The sequence below is a fragment of the Siniperca chuatsi genome, linkage group LG9 (assembly GCF_020085105.1).
Source record: "Siniperca chuatsi isolate FFG_IHB_CAS linkage group LG9, ASM2008510v1, whole genome shotgun sequence".
NCBI classification, from domain to species: Eukaryota; Metazoa; Chordata; class Actinopteri; order Centrarchiformes; family Sinipercidae; genus Siniperca; species Siniperca chuatsi.
This window is the reverse complement of record NC_058050.1, coordinates 13,791,251-13,812,782: the sequence shown is the minus strand read 5'-3', so window position 1 is coordinate 13,812,782 and position 21,532 is coordinate 13,791,251. Positions and strand designations below refer to the sequence as shown.

General features: G+C 38.5%; 1 protein-coding gene across 6 annotated transcripts; it reads left to right on the top strand.

Moving 5' to 3' along the window:
* Positions 1-465: 465 nt before the first annotated feature.
* On the top strand, positions 466-20,495 carry rorc (RAR-related orphan receptor C). 6 transcript variants are annotated; one of them, XM_044209356.1, is made up of 13 exons: positions 466-978; positions 1,089-1,175; positions 6,134-6,163; positions 14,334-14,419; positions 15,577-15,718; positions 15,817-16,167; positions 16,267-16,368; positions 16,455-16,576; positions 17,042-17,174; positions 17,291-17,398; positions 17,525-17,635; positions 18,295-18,404; positions 18,524-20,495. In XM_044209356.1, exons 1-13 carry the CDS (start codon positions 942-944, stop codon positions 18,686-18,688), a joined length of 1,584 nt encoding a protein of 527 aa, XP_044065291.1. In that variant the 5' UTR covers positions 466-941; the 3' UTR covers positions 18,689-20,495. The 6 variants fall into 6 exon arrangements, with proteins under 6 accessions (XP_044065291.1, XP_044065290.1, XP_044065292.1 ...); XM_044209355.1 differs by having other exon boundaries at positions 471-978; positions 1,096-1,175; XM_044209357.1 differs by having other exon boundaries at positions 471-978; positions 1,084-1,175.
* Positions 20,496-21,532: the final 1,037 nt, after the last annotated feature.

Sequence of the window (21,532 nt, the reverse complement as noted above, 5' to 3'; positions counted from 1 at the left end):
TATTTATTTCATCATATTTTAAGAGGTTTTGTCTGTAAAATGTGAATCTGCAAAGTAACCAATTACTCCATCTGTTAGATAAATGTAATGGAGTAAAAAGTACAATATTTGCCTCTGAAATGTGGTGAAGCTAAGTAGCAAGTAAAATAAGAGTAGGCCTACCTCAAAATTGTACTTAAGTACAATACTTGAGTAAACGGACTCAGTTACATTCCACCACTTACATAGACTGTTCAGCGTGTGTGTGTGTGTGGACTCAGTGTAAGCGCCATGTTAGAGCATGTAAACCGAGAAGACATATCGATTATTCATCGTTTTCTTTCTGTCTGCAGTTGTTTTCCTACCTCAGTTAAAATTAGTTATTGCATGCCATTATTAAACTAATCTCCCTGCAGATATTGCATACACAGAGCCCTGCAGGTGGTTTTAACGAGGCACCTAATTATACCAGCCTATGAAAAGGGATTTTGTTTAAGTATATTATTTCCCATTTAGCCATGAAGTAAAAAGGCCAAACCTGCACTGGATTTTAATGTCTCCTCTCTATGCATTGTATTAACTCGATTAGTGTGGCGGAAATTTGTGGCAGCAACATGGGATTATATTTCTCAAATGAGCACTACAAAGCAAAACCCGATCCGCTGCTATTACGTAACAGCCGGTGACATAACTCTCTCCAGCCTGGGACGGTCAGGGCGCACAGAGAGCGCGCGGGGGGGGCACCCGGGACCGGGGCGCACGACTTGTGAACGGCCGGCCGGTCCAGCTGCACACTCTCCTCTCTGCTGCTGCCTCGGGGGGAATTAAATTATTTCAAAACAACCACAGAAGAGGAGGTGTTAAACAAGGGAGGCTGACTGAGAGGGTAACAAGATGACGACCGAGTTTCGGGAGCCGCTGTGAGGACAGCAAGGAGGCGAGATGGCAGTGCATGTTTTCAAATGCCTGCGCCGGCCCGGGCGCTAGAACAACCAACAGGTAGTACATATATGAGCCCGAGTTTTGCCACATCACCTTCTGAGTCAAATGGCGGCAGGGGGAGTTAAAAAACCGACTGACTTAGCAGGTGTGTGTTTGTGTGAGGTGAGTGTGTAGGGCCACCCAGTGTTTCGACAGGAGAGTTATGGAATATGAGGAGCCCGAGGTGCCCCCAGCTGACGCCCCCTTCAAAAGAGGTAAGAGGATACCTCACTTTGGTTTTATTCTGCAGATTACATTTAGACTGCTGTAAGCATGTGTGAGCTGTTTGAACTGTAATGCCTCTGCAAGCAGCTTGCAGCTTTTTGAATAGTTTCAGCTGATTTTTACTTTTATTCTAAAGTGTTATGTTGTGACATTATGTCCCTCTCCCTTTTACACAAAGCAAGCCTTGCTTATATCTCCCAGCATGCCATTCTGTGCCCACTCCCACCCATATCTGCCTCCTCACCCCAAGTCTTTACCTCTTTCTGCTCACCTGTCCTGTACCAGCTGATTGTTTCTGTCTTCCCTGTCACCGTTTTCACTATTATCTTCTTTCCCTCCTCTCTCATCCATCTTTACCCCAGTAACCCTCCTCATCCCTTTCACTAGGGTGTGGTTAAGGTGCTGTGAGTGGGTAAGAATGGCAGTAAGCCGAAGTAATCCTTGGGGATTAGTTCTTATTTTTGCTTCTGTTTTTGGTCAATGCTTTCCTACTCAAAGCCTCTCCTCAGCTAAAATCAAACTGTTGGCAGTCACTTGAGATAAGACACCTTGTCCCTCTGCCACAAAAACCCACTGCACACCTTACTACTCTCATAGCATGGCAACACAGTTTGCTAGAGTGTACCTGCACTGCTGTATCAAGGATGACTATATGAACAACATTGTTGCTCATGGCTCAGTTTAATGGATGTGAAGTGCAGAGTGAAGAAAAATAAAGTACAAGAACAAGCATTTATTGCCTTTACTCAGGTAAACGTAGCAGGACATCAGTTTTACTTAAACGGACAGTATCGCCAGTGATATTGAGCCATGCAGATAGTTTTGGTTACTTGAGTAATGTACTTACATTCCACCTCTGTTTGTTTATGTTAAGTGATGTTGTTTGCCATTAATAGAGTGATTTAGTGGTACTATGGTATAGTAGAAAGAGAGGATAAGAGCATAAACATACAGTATTTATCTTAGGTATATGTGTCAGGTATATGCAAAGACATGTACACAAATATGGTTCAAAGTGTCTTTTATATATTGTCAAGTGGTAGAGATTTGAAAATTTAAATTTAAATGTAATCATATTCTCAATACTGTAGGGAAACACAGGTTAGTTTTTATATTATATCATAATTGCTCTTTCCAAAGTTTCCAAATATGCCAAATATGAAAATGATGCACAAGACAGCTGGAGCTGGAACAACATGATACACAATATACATGATACTGTCTGACAGAGTGGAAAAAGACCTTTTTAACACCATTAAAGCTACTTAAGGGGAAATAACATGGATGTTAAGGGGTTAAAGGTTTTTTGTTAAAAAAAACCCCAACAACATCAGCTTACTTATCAGATACTGGAACTGCTGTGATGGTGTTTTAATCTGGTTAAAGCAGAGTTTCAGTGTGGTTGTACAGTTTTTCGTACTGCTGACATGACTCTTCTCAAGGTGATGAGTGTCTTGGTTTTAGTGGCTGTTGTGGGTGTCCTCTCATTTTTCTGGAGCGCTGGGTTTCGTCGCTGGTACTGCTCCACATAGCCTTTCCTCCTGCCTGGTAAAACTCTGCTCCTGTTCATTATTGGATACAAACTGTCTGTGGTGTCCCTCAGGGATCTATTGTGGGTCCAATCCTCTTCTCCATATACTGTATGTATATGGAGAATGTTGTTTTGCATATTTTTTGCATATGTTATTTTGCAGTCATTTGTGAACTTAATATCAGCCTTTGTTGTCACAGTAGTAACACCCAAAAGTATCTCTCTGTAAACCAAAGTGATATCAAGCATCTGGCCTCTTCAGCTGTCTGCTAATTTGCTTGCAACTTAATACGAATAAGTTTAAATACATTTTTAAGGGACCAAAAATACTTTCAGTTATAAAGTTCACAACCATTTTGGCCTTTCTACTAATGTATTTTCAAACTCTTCAAGTAATTTTTAATCAGTCACTTATATGCCAACATGTTTAAACAGTTATGTATTGTTTTCTATAAGACATTCTTCAATAATGTCTTTTTTAATCACCTTAAAACTGTGAATCTGCTTTTATTGTGTGACACTTTTATTTTGTCACACCCTGACACCTTGTCCTTTTTTAAACTCTTATTTTAATCAAAGAGACAGAGTATTTTGCCCCAAATTTAGTTTCCCCTCATTGACTACCTAGTTTGACTAGTTTATTATTGATTCAAATTGATGGTGATTTTTTTGGTTTGTTAAAGATCATTGCTGAGCTAGATTTCTGACCTCTTTATGAACCCATTAGGACAAAAGATTTAAGGCTAATTGCACTTTTTGGTCAACAACCTACCTTAACCCTGACCAACATCCAAACCTGCTCAGGCTTGCTTTTCTGTTCATTTTCATAATATATTGTTATTGTATATTGTAATTTTTTGTTATTTTGTAAATTACTTTCTTACATTTATTTTGTCATTTACTTATTTATTTAAGTTATCCAGACCATCATAGACTTTTCAGAAAAAAACACCATCTGCTTTCATGACTATTTTACTCTACATAATGTTACATTGACATTGAGATTGAGGAGTACTGAGGAGGTAATAAAGTAGCTTATCTGGCTTTTAATATATTAACATTTTGTATCTATTCTGTGCTGTATGTGTCATGGTTTATATTCAGGCAAATTTGCCGGCCTACTCTCTGGGTTCAGTGGTCTTCAGTGCTGTTATGTAACGCAGCAACTGTCACTTCAGCAGTCAGCTTAGATGTCAGAGTGTAGAGACGTTGGTGAGATTTTGACTGATGAGTGGTGTTGATGTTTGTGCCTCTGTAATCACCAGGGTCATAAACAGTGAGTGTGTGTTTGTTTGTGTGTGTGTGTGTGTGTGTGTGTGTGTGTGTGTGTGTACATGGTGATGGGTTTATGGCCTGGCTGGCAGGTGTGTTTTGCTAAATGTGTACATGCTGTGTAACATTTAATTTGTACAGAAGCCGACGTTGGTGATTGCATTAGATTCTTTTTCCACCACCAACCACCAACCACAACCGTATATTCCATTCTGTGTGCATAGAGATCACTTTCAATAAGTTAAAATCTTTAATAACACAGATGACAGTGGCGGAAATTCAGTGTGTTTCGGGTGACTTTAAATCATTTAACCTGGCTTATTTCTGTTGATAAAATTGTGCAACTTACCAAAGTACAAAACCAACCATCAGCCAACATCTTTAATCTTTTAAGTGTGGGTGCAGTCATGTGGTTAGCAGATAAAAAAATACCTTACAAATGATCTTTATATATTTTAGGGAAGATGCTGTTGTGCTTTTTTAGAACTGACTAATGAAAAGAAGAACAATCAGTCTTCACACTCCTCGCTGAAACCATACTAATGCACTGCTTATGTAATTGTTTACATATTAACTATGCTCAACAACCCTCAGGCTCATGGAAACATTTAAAACCCATCAAAGAATAAAACAATGTATTGCTCTCAATTTGGAAATGATGCTATATTTAGTTGTAAAAAGTTCCTTTTGAAGTATTATTTCATTTGACATTGTTTTTGTTTTTCATTTTATTTAGCAATCACTTTCAAGCTCAGTTAGTGTTGACATTTCTTTACATTTTCCGTGTGTACGTGCACTGTTCTGCTTTCATTCCATGCTTTCTGCTTACGAAGCAAAACTGATTTGATGATGGGAGGAAAACAGTGGAAACCACAGAGGGCCTGATCTGGCACCAGACAAAGACAGGCTAGCTCTACGTCTTCCATTGATACTTATCTCTCCTGCCTTTAAACATCTCTGTCTCTCACACACACAGACACATACAACTCCAGAAATAAACCCCTTTGTTCAGACCCTCTATGCATGCAACTTAGTCTTTCTCACAATTGTGGTCATACAGGCAAGCAAAAAAGAGGACCTATTGCTTCACAGACACCCACCTTCCTCTGTCTTTATCTGCTGTGTGTGTATGGGTGCTAAAGAGTCACACAAACATAACATAGACGCACACCAGAGTAAATAGGAATCCTCTAATTTAATCTCTCTGCAATCAGTAAGGCTTCTTATCTGTCCACAGGCCTTTGTATATCGGAAAAAATACAAACCCTGCAAACCTTATTCCAAACTGACATTAAGGATTTGACATTGAGGAGTTAGAGTATTCGCCACAGTTTAACTTGAAGCCTTGGCTAGTTTCTGTCATATTTCATGCTAGTTTCTGACCACGTGTATTTCTTTTTCAGGATTTCACATAGTTTGATGACTGTGGGGTAACATGCTCATTTGCATATTTGATTTGATTGGTTTTGATGTTACATTTGAACATCAGAATGATTTACACAATTGTAAGCATTGATGATTCACTGCAAAGCTAAAAGCCCTGCAGTGCAGGTTTCAATGATGGAGGAATTATTCAGATAATTTACTTAGGTAAACGTAGAAATAAGAAATTATAGAGATACTCCATTATAAAAAAAGTCCTGCATTTAAAACTTTACTTAAGTAGTAGAAGTATTAGCAACAAAATGTACTTAAAGTATCAAAGCTAAAAGTACTCATTATGCAGAATACCCCCTGTCAGTGTTATATTATTGGACATGTATTTAACATGTCAGCAGTACTTTCATGTTAGCTGGTGGTGTTGTGGTTGTTTATACTGTAACTCCAGCTGTCATAAAATGTAAATGTAATGCAATAAAAAAGCACATTTCCCAGTGAATTGTAGTGAAGTTGAAGTATAAAGCAGCAGAAAATGTAAATACTCAAGTAAAGTACAAGTACGTAAAAAGTGTACTTGAGTAAATGTACTTAGTTATTTTAAAATCAGATCTTAACCCTCTTTAAAAAGTGCCAGTGTTGCGTTTCTGTTTCTAAAATAAAATAAAATAATTTCATAATAATAATACAGGCCGTACTAAAACTTACATTTATTTACAGTAAGTGTCATAATGTTTTGATTCACTAACTACATTTTCTCTCCCTCAGGAGGAGCCATGTCCAAGAAGACTCATTTGAGTAAGTTTTCTACGAGATACTGTATCTCTTTGTATGTGAGCATGTGTGTGTCTGTATGTGGCATCACATTGCTTGTGTTTGTGCTAGATATTTGTGCATGCATTGTGGTTAACTTCATAGTTAGTGAACATACAACATTGCACCTGTACAGCAAGACACACACAAACACGCACTGTGGTGTCACATGAGTTGGGCCATTAGCAACGCAGTGTGTATGCTGTGTGTTGCACCTGTGCTGCCCCACACACACACACACACACACACACACACACACACACACACACACACACACACTGCATACACACAGTGATGAAAATGCCAAGTACTATGGCTTTGGTACTTTGGCATCTGAATGCAGATGACAGCGATAACATCTCATCTTTTTTTAACTTCTTTGGTTTAACACTTTCTGCCACAACTTTAACACACCTGGGTGTGTTATCAAGTGTGGAGATGCTGTGTGTAACACACCACCCACCTTCATGTTAGGTGGTGTGATGATAAATAAATTGAGCATAAATAATAATGATTTTATTGATTGCTGCTTGTGAGTGAGTGCACGTGAATGTAAAACCTGATTGCTGCGCCTGCAGAGTGGAAGAATCATTTTGGATTTTGTTTTGGAGGTTAGCAGTAAGGAAGGCGGGGTGAAATAGAGAGCCATGGTGGTCTTGTGTCGTTCGGTGCTTTAGTCAGGTGCGATAGATGGAGGGATAATAGAGGGAGAGAAAGATAAGTATATTTAGTCATATATTGTACTTCAATATACTTGCACTTGTACTGTACTTTCTACTTCTACTCCACTACATTTCAGCAGCAAATATTGTACTACATTTATCTGACTAGTTACTTTTTACACACAAATCATATAACCAGCTTATAAAATATGATGCATTGTTACAGATTAAACTACCCAACAGTAAATAAAGTAGTTAAAATTAGTTTCATCTCAACCAGCTGCACCATTAAAATGCTGCTTACATAATGCATCAGTAATAATAATCCAGTAATATGATATAATGCTGACGGGGGCCATTCTTTTACTTTTGGCTACTTCTACTAAAGTAAAATTATGAATTTCAGAATTTACTTGTAAGAGAGTAATTAAATAGTGTGGTATTGCTGCTTTTACTCAAATACAAGATCTCAATACTTTTTCCACCACTGGAGGTTCGTGACCGAAGATCTGCAAACTAAACTTTAATAAGCTCAAGAATCGAGCGTAGAAAGATGAAAAGACGTTGCAAGAAGAAAGAAATTATTCTTTAATTGATATTTTTTATTACGTTCAATCTTCCTGTAATCAACAGGACGACTTAAAAAAAATCCCAATTGAAATCACAAGTGTGAGTGTGAGAATAAATAAAATCTCACTGTACTGAAATGATTCTGTGACTTACATGTTTTTATTGCATCCCCCAGTTATTCCTGTTGCAAAGGGTTTGATTTAAATTCTTAAAGGTGCTAGACTTTACAAAGCTAATTTTTTGACGTGTGGTGTAGAGTGAGGGGGTGATGGACAACAACAAAGGTATGAGGAAAAAGTACCTTGAGAAAGAAGCCAGGGCCGGGGACAGTCCCCCCTGTTCTTTGTCTTTGTCTCTCTCTCTTTCTCTCTGTCTCTCTGTCTCTCTCTCTCACTCACACACACACACACACACACACACACACACACACACACACACACACACACACACACACACTCACTGACACACACACTAACAAGGAAGGTGAGGCGGTGACTGACACTCAAAAGTCTGAATATGTGTGCTAAAGTTGCAATGAGCACCCGACCTGGCTTGCTAAAGGACGGACGAAAAAAGAAGAAAGATTGAAGGAGTGAAAGAACAGGTGGTGCGAAAAAAGTGTGAAAGACTACTGTTGTGTTTGTGAAAGTGGGACAAACGTCTGAGACGAGTGGAGGAGTGAGGATGATGCGAGGTAAGGATGAAGTTCTTGGTGTGTGTGTGTGTGTGTCTGTGTGTATGTGTGGGCAATACAATCAAATAATTTTATCAGTTAGATCAGTTACATATTTTTGGGTCAAAGTTTCTCTCCAATCCACTCTGATTTTATAGTTTAGGGTTATTAAGAGTGATAATATGACTGCAACCTGATGCTTCTGATGGTGCACCTTATTGTTATCAAGACGTCTAATAACGTCACGTTTAGGTTTTAAAGAGTTGTATCTTTTTTTAGCTTTTGTCAAATCTTTGAAGTAACTGTGGATTCACACAGACTTTAACACCTGTGGCTTCAAATGCGTCAACTTTAAAAAAAACAAAAAAAAACAAAAAAAAAACTTTATCAGGCTTTGTGATTGAGCCTTTTAGTTTCCACTTTTCATTTCTGATTCAACACCGAGTTGAACAGTAAAACGTTCTTGAAGTTCAAAGTGGCTCTAAATGTCACAATTTTGCACTTATTTTTATTAATGTTTTAACATTCAAGCTTTAAGATATTTTTAGTTGCTCTGTAACAGATCCCATACAATACACATGTGTTTGTGTACGTACAGTTTAAAATATACCATATTATTTGTTTTGAAACTTGATTGGGTCTCTCCAGAGTTCTCAATTGGATGACTGTTAAGTACGTTCACATCGATTTATGTGTTTCAGTTTTATGGTTTGGTAACATGACTCAATTTTGAGCTCCCTTTGATGAATTTAAGATTTGAATCATGTCTCAGATATTTCTACCCTCCCTCCCACATACACAGTGCACCTCGGGCAACAAGCTGAGCTCACTTAAGATGCTGAGAATCAGAGTGCAATAAGTTGTATAAAAATGTATACTTTATATTGTATACTATACAAATCTCACACGTTTTGAGTTGATCTGCAAAACACCTTTTGTTTAGAGCCATCATATTTCCATGATAAGTAATATAAAAAACAAATGAAACCAATTAAGATTCAAGGGACCAGTTCATGATATGACAATCATAGATGTTACAAACCTTTTTGCAGATACTTCCACCGAATTCTAACCAATGTAAAAACGAAAGAGACAGGAAAACAGGATGCTTCATAACCGCAGTGCATCGGTTTGAATGGACTAACTCTACACACATACAGTAGACAGGATGCAGAGGCTGTTAATATTATGAAAATGTGATACTTAAAATGATAATGAATTTGATTTATTTTATTTGAAATTAATAGATTTAAATACACACACCACACACGGAGGGACAAATGATGAGGAATAATGAATCTTCTCTATGCAAGTTGCTCACACGCTCTCTCTCCTGCAACATGCAAACACACACACACACACGTATAGATGCACATGCACACACAGATCTGCAGCTGCTTGTTAGATGGCGCCTAGATGGAGCATAGCTCAGCCCTGCAGCTGTGTGTGGATACTGTGTGCATGAAAGGGAGAAAAGGAGGCTCCCATTGCCAGATATACAGCCTGATATCTAACGTAATAACTTCAGCAAGAAACAATTAATGATCCAATTCTCTGCTGTTACACACTCACGGTGGGTTTGATACTGTCAGAATTTACGCACACACACATTTCATATGGCTTTGTTGTTGTGTTCGGGGGATTCCTGTGTAGATTCTTATAGTTTCTTTATCAGAAAGGATTTCCTTGTTCCTCTGGGTGCAGAAACCTGCACAGCACTTCCAAAGCAGCAAAAGCGGTTGGCTTTAGATCAAAGCTAACATCAAAATCGCAGGTGACACATTCCCACCCAAAATATGGCAAATGTAATACAGCAGTTGAGCTGATTCACACCCTTTGCTGCTGTCAAAACATTACCTCTTTCAAACACCCCCAAAGTCAGCCTGCATTTCAAAGTCAAATATGGTAAATCTGATGCTAATTGGTGTTCAGATCAGCTTTGATCATTTCTCTTTTTCTCAGACAAGGTGCTGTAGGTAGTTTTTCCATTTTGTTGTTGTTAAATAATGAATGAAACTCAGTAGTGAAGGAGTTCTCACATTTATGTAACAACCATCACAGTTTGATTCTAAAACAGAACGATATTTAACATCTGTAGACCTGAAGTCAGCACTGAAATATATGTAACCAGAAATGTTTAGTAACAAAATATTCAATACAGATGAGTGGTGTGAAATACTTCTTATTTAAATACCCCAGTTTGTCATTATTGGCAGTAACTTTTATTTTATCTCATGATGAATACTTGTTTCTTTCTGTTTGTTTCTTTTCTTTTTTTCTTCCATAAATCCATATTACAGTTATTTTAAGAAATTGCAGTCCTAAATCATGGCTTCTCATAAAAGGAAATTAATTCTGACAGGCATATTTTAATTTTGTTTCAGTAAGTCAGAGTAATGTTTAGAGATCTTACAGATCCTTTTCTACTTTGCACGGCAGGACCAATGAATCTAAAGTTGGATTCGGTATGACATTTACCTTTTATTAACTGTATTTTTCGATTGCAAATACATGAGAAAAAGCATGCATATTATGCATATACTATTTTATTTTGTTAACTACAAATATGTTGCAATATACTCTTTTTTTCCCTCCACATACATTTTGACACAATAGAAAATACAGTGCAGTTATTACCCAAGTGATGCACGATCTTTTAAATTAGAAAACTGTTGAAATGTTTTAAACGTTTGCCTCAGCAAGATACTAAATTAAAATCTTTAAAATATAATTTATATGAATTACAGTAGATTGTGACATAAACAAAAAACTTTTCTTTATTATTAATAATGATGAGAAGAATTATTATTTGTGAAAACAGAGGTGTTGTACTTAAATAAAATGATCATGAATTGTGTATAATCCTCCTATCCTGGGTTTAATAACATGTTATTTGAAAACTTGTGATTGATTAGCAGTCTTTATGTTTGTGAGAGATTAACAATCTGTTTGTTAGTCTGTGTGTGTATGTGTGTGTGTGTGTGTGTGTGTGTGTGTAGGGGTGTGAGGTGTGTAAACAAACTTTGTTTGCACTCTTGCTTGCGTGTGTACCAAAGGTAAGCTTCCGTCAAGGGAAAGTTGAGGTTTTTTGTCCATTTACAGTGCAAAAGAACAGACTGCTGACAAGGTGATTTTAGACAGAGTGATGAGTTGAGAGTGGCAATCTGTATCGTCCACCTCTCACACAAAAAATTGAGAACCGAATTTATTGTCCAGTGCTGAGAAGGCAGTCGTTACACTTACAAGAAAACCTGATTTGCTGTTATACACGGAAGCATCCGTTGTTTGTACGACGACACTGACAGATGTGCTTTTTAAGTGGGAGTGTGTAAGTCATTGATAACTGATTGAAAGACATAAATCAGTCCATCTCTGTGTAGCAGCGTCTTGGTACACTTTGTATGCAGAAGCGTGGGACATGGCAGTCTTGTATTTTGACTGACAAACCAGAATATTTCCATCGCTGCACATCTATTGTACTATAACCTCTTCACTTCTTAACATCATCCAGGGCATACTGCATCGATTTTAGGATGAACAATGTGAATCGACTGGATTGGTTGTTTTGCTTAAATTATCTCACTTCAGTAGCAATATTTTATGCAGCTTTGTGTGGTGTGTTTATGGTTGGTTTCATACTGTACGGTGTTACTGGAGCGCAGTGGAAATATTAAATGTTGAGGGTTTGTCAAGAGATTGCAAATCATAACATAATGCACCTAAAGTAATTAGTGTTGCTTGGACTGACCATACTGGAAAGCAAAATGATTCTTCATTTTACTGATTGAGCATCGAGCACATAAGTAAAACACACAGTAAAAATATCTTTTTAACCCAAAAATCGTATTTATTGGGTCATGCTGATCTGTTGAGCAGCCCTGCCACGCTAGACACAACCTCTTCTTTGTCACTGAAAAAGACACTAATAGAAATAAAGGTGGTTTAGTTCTTTTTCAGTATTTTTATCTCTCTCACACACATACACAAACACACACATGCACCAGGAGATGCTGGGTTTGATTGGTCTTGGCCTGTGGCTGGAGATAACCAGATGAGACCCAAAAGAAAGCTCATAGAAGCTTTTTGAATTGGTGATTGTCAAGTTAAGTTCCACTTACAGATACTGGTGTCTTGATACTCCTGGGTCATCAAAGGCAGATTGTAGACACTGTTTTGCAGGGGGTTTTTAAATAAATAAAAAAAAAAGTCAGAATTTAACTTGACGCTGCTTTAGATAACGTGATAATGTGTGTTTAGGTTGTCATATAAATTTAGTTGAGAATGATCAGAGCTATGATTGCATGGAAATTTGATGGAGGAGCAGTGTATGTGATTGCTGTGTGCGTTTGTGTGTTTGTGTGTGAGTGTGTGTATGAACAGTGAAAGGTTGTGGGTCACAGTGGATTTCCTGTTGTTTGAGGTTGACAGTCAGAACTGAAATAGCGAAAAAAGACCACTCATGTTCTCTTCTTCTATCACGCACTGCCGACAGAAACGCAATCATAGTCACATCTCAGTAATTTTATTTTACTAAATAAGCAATGATATTTAGCTTGCAGAGAAATGTTTCTGTTGAGTGGTTTTTTTGAACCAAATCATCCAGTTGTCTTTTACAGTGTCAGAATCTTGTTGAATCTATGAAATACTCTAATCCTTATCAGGGAGAATCCTGAGATTAATCAGTCACCTGTTTTAGTAGACGGAGTAGTCTCATCAGTTGCGCAGTCAGTTTCATCATTCTTGCTTGTGCTCAACGTCTGCGTTTAAAAAGTGCGTTTTTACCTCGGATCGGCTGTCCCCCTCTGGAGCTTTCAGGTGATCCCTGTGGCACCAGATAAAGAGGGCACACACTGACACACTAACACACACTTGTGCAAAAAATCTGACACAGTTATGCACGGAAATGCAAATACTACTGTGTATAAGCATCAACGTGCAGATGCTCGTCTCGGGCAGAAAACAATCACAACTTCAGTGCATTTGAGGAAGGAAGAGAGGAGATGACAGGAATAGATAAAAGGAGAGGTTATTTAGTGTTAGAAAAAAAGACAATACTGCATGCTCTGCTTCCTGTATGTGTGTCATCATTCAATGTTACTATAAATATGTTAAATAATGTGGCTTATACAGTATGTGATGCACAGTCCTATATCAATTTATTGGACATGTTTGTCAGGACATACTATAAAACTGTTCACACCTGTCGTCAGGACAATGAATCAAATGACATTTGATTCTGACAAAAATCGCCACCATGCAAAAAGACTGAGGGGTGTGAGAGTTTACAGAGATCAGGGGCATGGGGGGAGGTGAGAGGGGGGTGGCCGTTACTGGCAATGATGAAGGAGAAAGAGTAAATTACTGGCAGCTGTGTCCTTTATGAGCGAGACAGAGAAGGATTCACAAAGAAAGAAATGACATGAAAGAGGGACAGTCATAGTGAAAGAGAAGCCAGTCAACCACTTAAAAGGACTCTGAGGTTGACACCTTCATGTTCTCCGCCTTTCTCCATTTGCAAATATTCCACGTCCTCAGAAGACTCTCTCCTTGTCGTATTTGATGCTATTTTGTCGTATTATTATTAAGGCAGGAAGTGTTTGAGAGGAAAATACCTTTGGTTTACTCTGGTAACACAACATTGATAGATGTGTAAGGGGAAGTACAGCATGCGACTTCTCACAGTGGGAATCATTCTCCAGTTTACTTCTTTAAAAATATGTAGTATCATTATGGTGCTTGTTGGCATATTTTACTTCTAGCTGTATGCTATAGAGGTTAAGATTGATGTTTTATTGGATTAAATTGATTTATGATTCAGAAAACATAAAGAATTCTTTAATATTGTTTAAACAACATAAACTATTGTATTGATTAATTTGATTGAGATTATATAGTGCTGACGTGTGAATAAAGAAATCTGAGGTAATGAGTTAATGTTACAAGTACAGGGGACTGATTAATCTAAATTTGGCCAGTCTTCACAATGATATCATATGACATGTTTCCTTCAGCACACAGTCTTGGATTTTGACATTTTAGCTGTTCATGACCTGTTCAGTTGCATGAAGAATAGTTGTGATACTGACGATCAAGTATATCTGAATGGATTGACAATGACAAACTCACTTCTTGTTCGCTTGCATGCGTGTGTTGCCGTATTACCTGAGTGACTGTGAAGTGGCACCTGTATGTAGAAAAGCAAAAGAGGGCTGCATCTGAAAATGTTAAAATTACTTCTGTGTTTGTTCAGCCCAGATTGAAGTTATCCCATGCAAGATCTGCGGTGATAAATCCTCTGGAGTGCATTATGGAGTCATCACTTGCGAGGGCTGCAAGGTGAGATGACAGCATTGGCACACATTCTCACTGTACAAACGTATTAAAGGAGCAGTTCAACATTTTGGAAAATACGCTTTGCTCTCTTGCAGAGAGTTAGATTAGGAGATGGATACCATTCACATCTCTGTCTATTCAATATGAAGCTACAGCTAGCAGCTTGTTAGCTTAGCTTAGCTTAGCATAAAAACTGGAAACAGGGGGAAACAGCTAGCCTAAAGGTAAAAAGTCCTACTACCAGCACCTCTAAAGCGCACCAATTAACACATTATATCTTGTTTGATTAATCCATACAAAAACCTGAACAGACACGTGGTGGTTTTATGGAGACTTCCAGAGCCAGAGCCAGGCTAGCTGTTTCCTAATGAGACGGTAAGCTAAGCTAACTGGCTGTTGGCACCAGCTTCATACTGAACATACAAATATGAGAGAGGTATCAATCATTTCATCTAACTCTCAGCAAGAAAGCAAATGAGCATATTTCCCAAAATGTTGAACTATCATGTTGAATTATCTTATTACAGATTTTTTGGTATCAGCATATCAACAGTATATTTCAGCTGATGTAATAAGAAATGTGAGCACAGAAACGTCCAAGATATGTTTGAGGTAATTTAGAAAGAATGTCACTGTTATATTGTTTGCTCATCAGAGCGCACAGGCACGTTTATTTTTCAATTTTTCAAATTTAAGGGATCGTTCTCAAAAATGTTTGCGTGTGTTATGTGTATCTTGAATATCAATATTGGTATCTGCCTCATAAATCATGTTTGTGTTGGGCTCTATTAAAGGGACAATTTACTCCAAAAATAAATATTTTTCCTCCTACCTGTAGTGCTGTTTATCCATCTAGATTGTTTTGGTGTGAGTTGCTGAGTTTTGGAGATATCAGCTCTAGAGATGTCTGCCTTCTCTCGAATATAATGAAACTGGATGGCACTCAGCTTGTGGTGCTCAAAGTGCCAAAAAAATATTCATTATATATTATATTCATTATATTCGAGAGAAGGCAGACATCTCTAGAGCTGATATCTCCAAAACTCAGCAACACCAAAACAATCTAGATGGATAAAACAGCACTACAGGTAAGAGGAAAAATATATATTTTTGATTTAGAGGTGAACTGTCCCTTTAACCATTTGGTATCCACCCCTCAGGGATTTTTCCGGCGCAGCCAGCTGCCTACTGTATCCTACTCCTGCTCCAGACAGAGCAACTGTCAGATCGACCGGGCCAGTCGCAACCGCTGCCAACACTGCCGTCTGCAGAAGTGCTTGGCACAAGGCATGAGCAGAGATGGTGAGACACAAACACACCCATGCTGACAGACAGACAAACTATACGCTTCATTCACAGCATTTGTTTATTTCCGTGTGTTAATTTTTTGTCCTCCTCAGCTGTGAAGTTTGGACGGATGTCCAAACGTCAACGGGACTCTCTGATCGCTGAAGTGGAGAGGCACCGACAGCAACAGCAGCAACAGCAGCAGCTTCAGGGAGACACTCAGTCTGTCTTGTCCTACCCCACCAAGGCCCGCCAAGACCGGTCCCCACAGCTCCTTCAGCCCGTTACCTACTCCTTCACCGGGGAGGCCGAGCTGCTGCCGTACACCGCTGACGTTCATCCTTACCTGGTGTGTTCCCCGAACGAGTCGCATGTGTCAGGTATGATATCCCGAGGCTCCGGTGTCTCTCCCACATTGAGATCCCAGGGGAGGGGGGACAACAGCGGACACCCTGACATAAGAGGTGAGGCACTCGTGTGTGTACACCCTTCACTCTGTGCAGTTCCCTTCGTCCTCCTCTAACTATTTCTTATTTGTCTGTCTTCTCTATTCATCATGTCAGGATTTGACTCCAGACAGCCATCTCATGATCTGATGGGGATTCATCCTTACAACCATCTGGAGGATCCTTACAGCCTCTATCCTCTCTCTCTGAGAAACATAGGTGAACAAACAGCACAGTGGGCAAAAAGTGCATGTTGGTGCGGTGTAGTTTTAATATTCATGAGTGTTTCTTTTTTTTTTTTTCAGATGAGCTGTGTGTCAGCATTGTGCGTTCCCACAGAGAGACCAGTCAGTACAGAGTGGAGGAGCTTCACGCTCTCAGATGGAAACTGTTCAACAGAGAGGAGATCCAAGCCTACCAAAGCAAAGTACAGTATACCAACTTGATTACTGTTTTTTTTGGCTCTCAGGCTTCCTCTTTCATATGTGTGACCTTATTCAAGCAGTCTCAAAACAGTACATGTCATTTCAGATGGCTGGAGACTGAAGCTACTTTTGATTCATCAAACAGAAAACTTGTTTCATAATTTCCCCCCTCCTCTTCTTCTCCCTCTTTCATCACATGGAAAGCTTATGTTCAATTTAAATTTAATGACTTTGTTGATCCTCCAAAAATTGCTTTAAAGCCGCACATTTAATATTTAATCAGTACATAAAGAGATAAAATACAGAAACTTGATATGCTAAATTAGAAGAAAGAGCAGTAGACTCAATGGTTGGGACAGCGAGGATGAATTTATGTGGAATGAGTTCAAAATTGAGTGATTTTAATGTTATATTGCAAAACACCTATCCTAAAATCTTTTTTTTTTCTGTCTTACTCTCACTCCCAGTCAGTGGATGAGATGTGGCAGCACTGTGCCATCCGACTGACCGATGCTGTACAGTATGTGGTGGAGTTCGCAAAACACATCCCTGGTTTCCGTATGCTCAGTCAGAACGACCAGATCGCTCTCCTAAAGAGTGGTAAGTTTACCTGTCACTTACCAGAAGGGGCCGTCACCTTCAATCACAATCTAAAATGCTTTTAATCTCTCTTTCCCCTTCTTTTAACTGATGCCTTTTCTTCCATCTTCACTCAGGCTCTATGGAGGTGGTTCTGGTCAGAATGAGTCGGTTCTTCAACACAGAGAACAACACCGTGTTCTTTGATGGGAAATTTGCTGGAGTAGAAGTCTTCAAGTCATTGGGTGAGGATTTCTCTACACATTATTCCTTACCTGAAGCACAAGGGCAGTTCTGAAACCATTCATGCAATGAGCTCAATATATAAATATGGTGGTTTATCAGCGCTCTGTGGTTTCTTTTCTTTGCAGCATGTGGTGATTTGATCACGTCGGTGTTTGACTTTGCTCATGATATGTGTGCTCTAAAGCTCACTGAGTACCAGATTGCTCTCTTCAGTGCTCTGGTGCTGATCAGCACAGGTAAGATCAACTCACCAATTATGTTGCGTTATACTCCTCAGTTTTGAAACATAAAAATTTGGGAAGACACATCAATGCATTCTCCATCAGGCAAAATCCATTTTATTTTGTTTACCTTTTGGAAGCTGATTTCCTTGTTCTCCGGGATTTACCTAGTTTACCTACATTTTTTGATTTACATTGATGGTTCTTTATGGCTAAATCCAGTCAGTGCATCGTGGCCATTTTACAGACCAAAAAGTTAATATTTTGAAAGTATAGTTTATTCATTTTGGTCCAGATTTTGCTAATGAGAGACATATTTTAGTCACCTCTAGCTAAATATCTCAGTTTGTAAAAAACATTACATTTTCATGCCCAAATAATTCCTGAAATATTTACCTTTTTAAATCCACTTCTCAGCTTTCAGTAGACAGACAACTGGTGGACAAGTACAAGTCGTCCTTTTAGTATCTTTTCCATCACATTTTCCCTGTGGTTTTATTCATTCATTCATTCCCACACAATTAGCCTCTCCGCCCCCCAGTGGCCCCAGACATGGTAATATTAACAGGCCACACAGTGAACCACGACTATTCACAGAGTGATTTGAGTAAATGGAAAGGTGTACCCTTTTTAAAAATAAATCCTTCTTTGCTTGTTTTTGTCTTTCTGTGCAGATCGTCCATGTTTGGAGGACAGAGGCAGGGTTCAGCGAGTGCAAAGAAGCGTGGAGTTAGGACTCACACACATTCTACATCGAGACAACCAAGAAAGTCTAATGCACAAGGTACATGTCTCTGTGTCTCTCATTAGCTAAAAGCTGGTTAAATAGCGAACGTATTATTCTTTGATCTGTATTTTCCTCACTGAAGAAGAAAGCTAAATATGTCTGTGTCCTCCCTGCAGCTGTACCAGAAGATGGCAGTGTTGCGTTCACTGTGCAATCTGCACATGGAGAAGCTGCGCTGGTTCAGTCAGCGTCACCCTCTCACTGCTCACTCTCTGTTCCCTCCACTCTACAAGGAGCTCTTCGCCTCTGAGGCGGAGCTGCTGCCGGGGACCACTCACTGATGACTTACTAGAATATGCAAAGACACAGTCGTGTACACACACAGACACACACATTATTTTAAGTCTCATTATTACTTCCTGACAGAATCTATTTTTCTAATAATGAAAATAATTGAGAAAAGCACAGTAATTGTAGTGTGTTAAGTATTATTTGACAGCAGATCTTTTTGGTTGGATTGTGTCAAACATAAATTAAAATAGTTTGATAGTTTAAAACTATTTTGATTATTCCAGGGAAACATGCGTTTTGTTGTTCTTTGACAGTACAGTTACAGTTACTGTGCGTCACAGTGCATTCAGACATGGTGATTCAAAGAGGCAGGACAACCATCATTGTCAACTGAAACTTAAAATGGTAGTTTCACCCAGAATCTATCTTTAGGAGGTCAGTGTTTTAGTATAAAACACTGACCTCCTGTAGAATTAAAAGGTGACTTTAAAGAGTATGCCCCTTTATGAATGCCATCAGCTTGGATTCATAAAATACTCTATTGTTTGTTTGTTTGTACAATACAAAACATAAACATAAATATAAAAAGCCAAACTAAATTGTAACCGGTTAAGCAACAGAGAAAGAATCTTACAGTAACAACAAATGTGCAGGCAGAGCCAAAAACACCAAGAAGCTTATCATGCTTCTTCCCTTGAGAAGTAAACATCACATTCCAGGAGCAAAATAACAATCAAAATAATAATCACATGTGCACACCCCACTCAACAAAACTGTTACAGATGTTGACCTAGTTTCATAACATAATCAACATTACACAATCCACTTCTCCACTGTCTATTCATGTGCTCTGTATGTCCCAAAAGTTCATATTTTCACTTGTAATTTTCACTTTTCACAAATATGGCTAATTAAGTACTCTGCTTCTTTACTCTTCATGCACAATCCTTCTGAGTTTGCTTGAATTAGATCCTCCTGCTCCTACTCAGTGTTTCCGCCTCAAAAGATTTTGGCTGCAGCATTGCTTTAATACACGCTCATGTGTTTGAGACTTAGAGAGGCAGCAGTGCACATGGGGTAGCTAATAAAGTTTTATCTTTGTGCAGTCATCTCTGATGGTCCGGAGTGACAACCAGTTGTTCCCAAACTAGCCACAGGTACCCTCTCAGTCTTTCAGGATCCTGCAAAATAGGCTGCAGCCAGAACATGTTACACAGATTGATTTCTCAACATCATTGGTGGATTATACTATTTCAGTAATGTTAGATATTTGAAGGTTATTTTAACATGAACAATTGGAAGATTTCAGATTCGTCAAATGCCAGTAAACTATATGATAGCCACCCCCGTCTCATCCTCACCGTGGTAACCTCAGTCCTCGTCCAAAAACAACAGACGGCCTGCCTCTTTGTGTCTGTACATCTCTAGAGAAATGTTTCTCCTCAGGTTGATGTTGTCACAGATTGACTAATAAGTCCTACAAAGCAGCAGTACCTCTAAAGTTTTATCCTTCGTGTTTGAATAAATCCTCACAGGCTTTTATATCTTTTGAGCTTTTGAAAAGATGTTGCATTAAATGTAGAAATAAATATTCAAATAAAAATGTGGAGATACAGTAGAAATATTTTTCTCTGTGTGCAAACTTTCCCTTTTTTCTCTCAGATTAACTTGCATATGTTTTGTTTTCTCTACGTATCTTTGAACAAAACATGAGTAAAGAGGAACCGATGAGAGGTTTCAGCATTAAGTACTGTATGTCTGGATGTAATCCTCTCTGTTCCTGGAACAGCTGATATTACGATGGCGATAATTCTATGTAAATCTTCTAATAAATTGCTGAGGCTGTGACACCAAGAAGATGTGGTAACTTTATTATTCTATTGTGTGCCAAAACTGTGTAATATAATATAGTTGTGTATGACTCAGACATGCAAGAACAATCCTGTTATGGTATGATAAGAAAAATCCTTAACTCAACAAAAACTGTTTATACATAGCAGACATAGCTCTGAAGTGATAAACAGGTTTTATCATTCTCGGTAGCATATTGAAGGACATCCAGGCACCAGTCCCAGCACTATACTGTAGAATTGTGGCTGCAGCATTTAACACAAAGGAAATATTAGTCACTGTGGCTGATACAGCAGACTGGGTAGTGGAAAGTTGCCATTAGGTTGTCATAAACAGAAACAGTTGCTAACTGAGTTAAGAAAAAGCACATTAAAAGACTGTGAGTCATTTGGATGTGAATTTATGTAAAATGTACCTCCAGTTATGCTAGAGAACTACTCATGTTTTTATTGAGTTTGGTTTGAATAGATGTCAGGTAAACAATTCTTGTTGTAATGTTCTTTCTCACATGTTGAATAGAGGACAACTGCAGTACAACCCACTGTTTATTTAATGTCCCCACTGATGGTAACTATTGCATCCACAGTAATCCAAGGAGGGGAAGCTGTCTTTTAATTTCCATTCCTGTGGTTTGTTCTTTTTTTTTCTTATGTGCTATGTTATTTTTGCTGTTCTGAACATATGAAGTCCATAGAGACATGGAATTGAACAATATAAATAAGCTAGACCTCACTTGATTTTTACTCCTGAAAGTGAAGGAAAACAGTCAGAAACTGGCCACAACATTGTAAACAAACACTAGCAGTCTGTACTGTCAACTCATGCATATATTTTGACCATAAAAAGCATTCTCAGCTGTAAAGCAAGTTAAATCTGTTGCATTCAGATGTCTCAATAGTTTCATGACAAACAACAGACCTCTGTTTTAGTATGAGTATGAGAGGGAGTGCATTGCAGTCCTGTCTGGGTTTGTTTGCCATTGTTTGCTCTCTGACCTCTCGGGGGGATTTCTACCTGGCACAAACACTTCTGAACAGTTTCCG

Bases quoted from the DNA above. Each gene is read 5' to 3' on its own strand.
- rorc (XM_044209355.1), top strand. From the start codon at position 932: ATGTTTTCAAATGCCTGCGCCGGCCCGGGCGCTAGAACAACCAACAG. The intron at 6,164-14,333 runs GTAAGTTTTCTA...GTGTTTGTTCAG, and splicing joins GTCCAAGAAGACTCATTTGA to CCCAGATTGAAGTTATCCCA. The intron at 14,420-15,576 runs GTGAGATGACAG...TCCACCCCTCAG, and splicing joins TCACTTGCGAGGGCTGCAAG to GGATTTTTCCGGCGCAGCCA.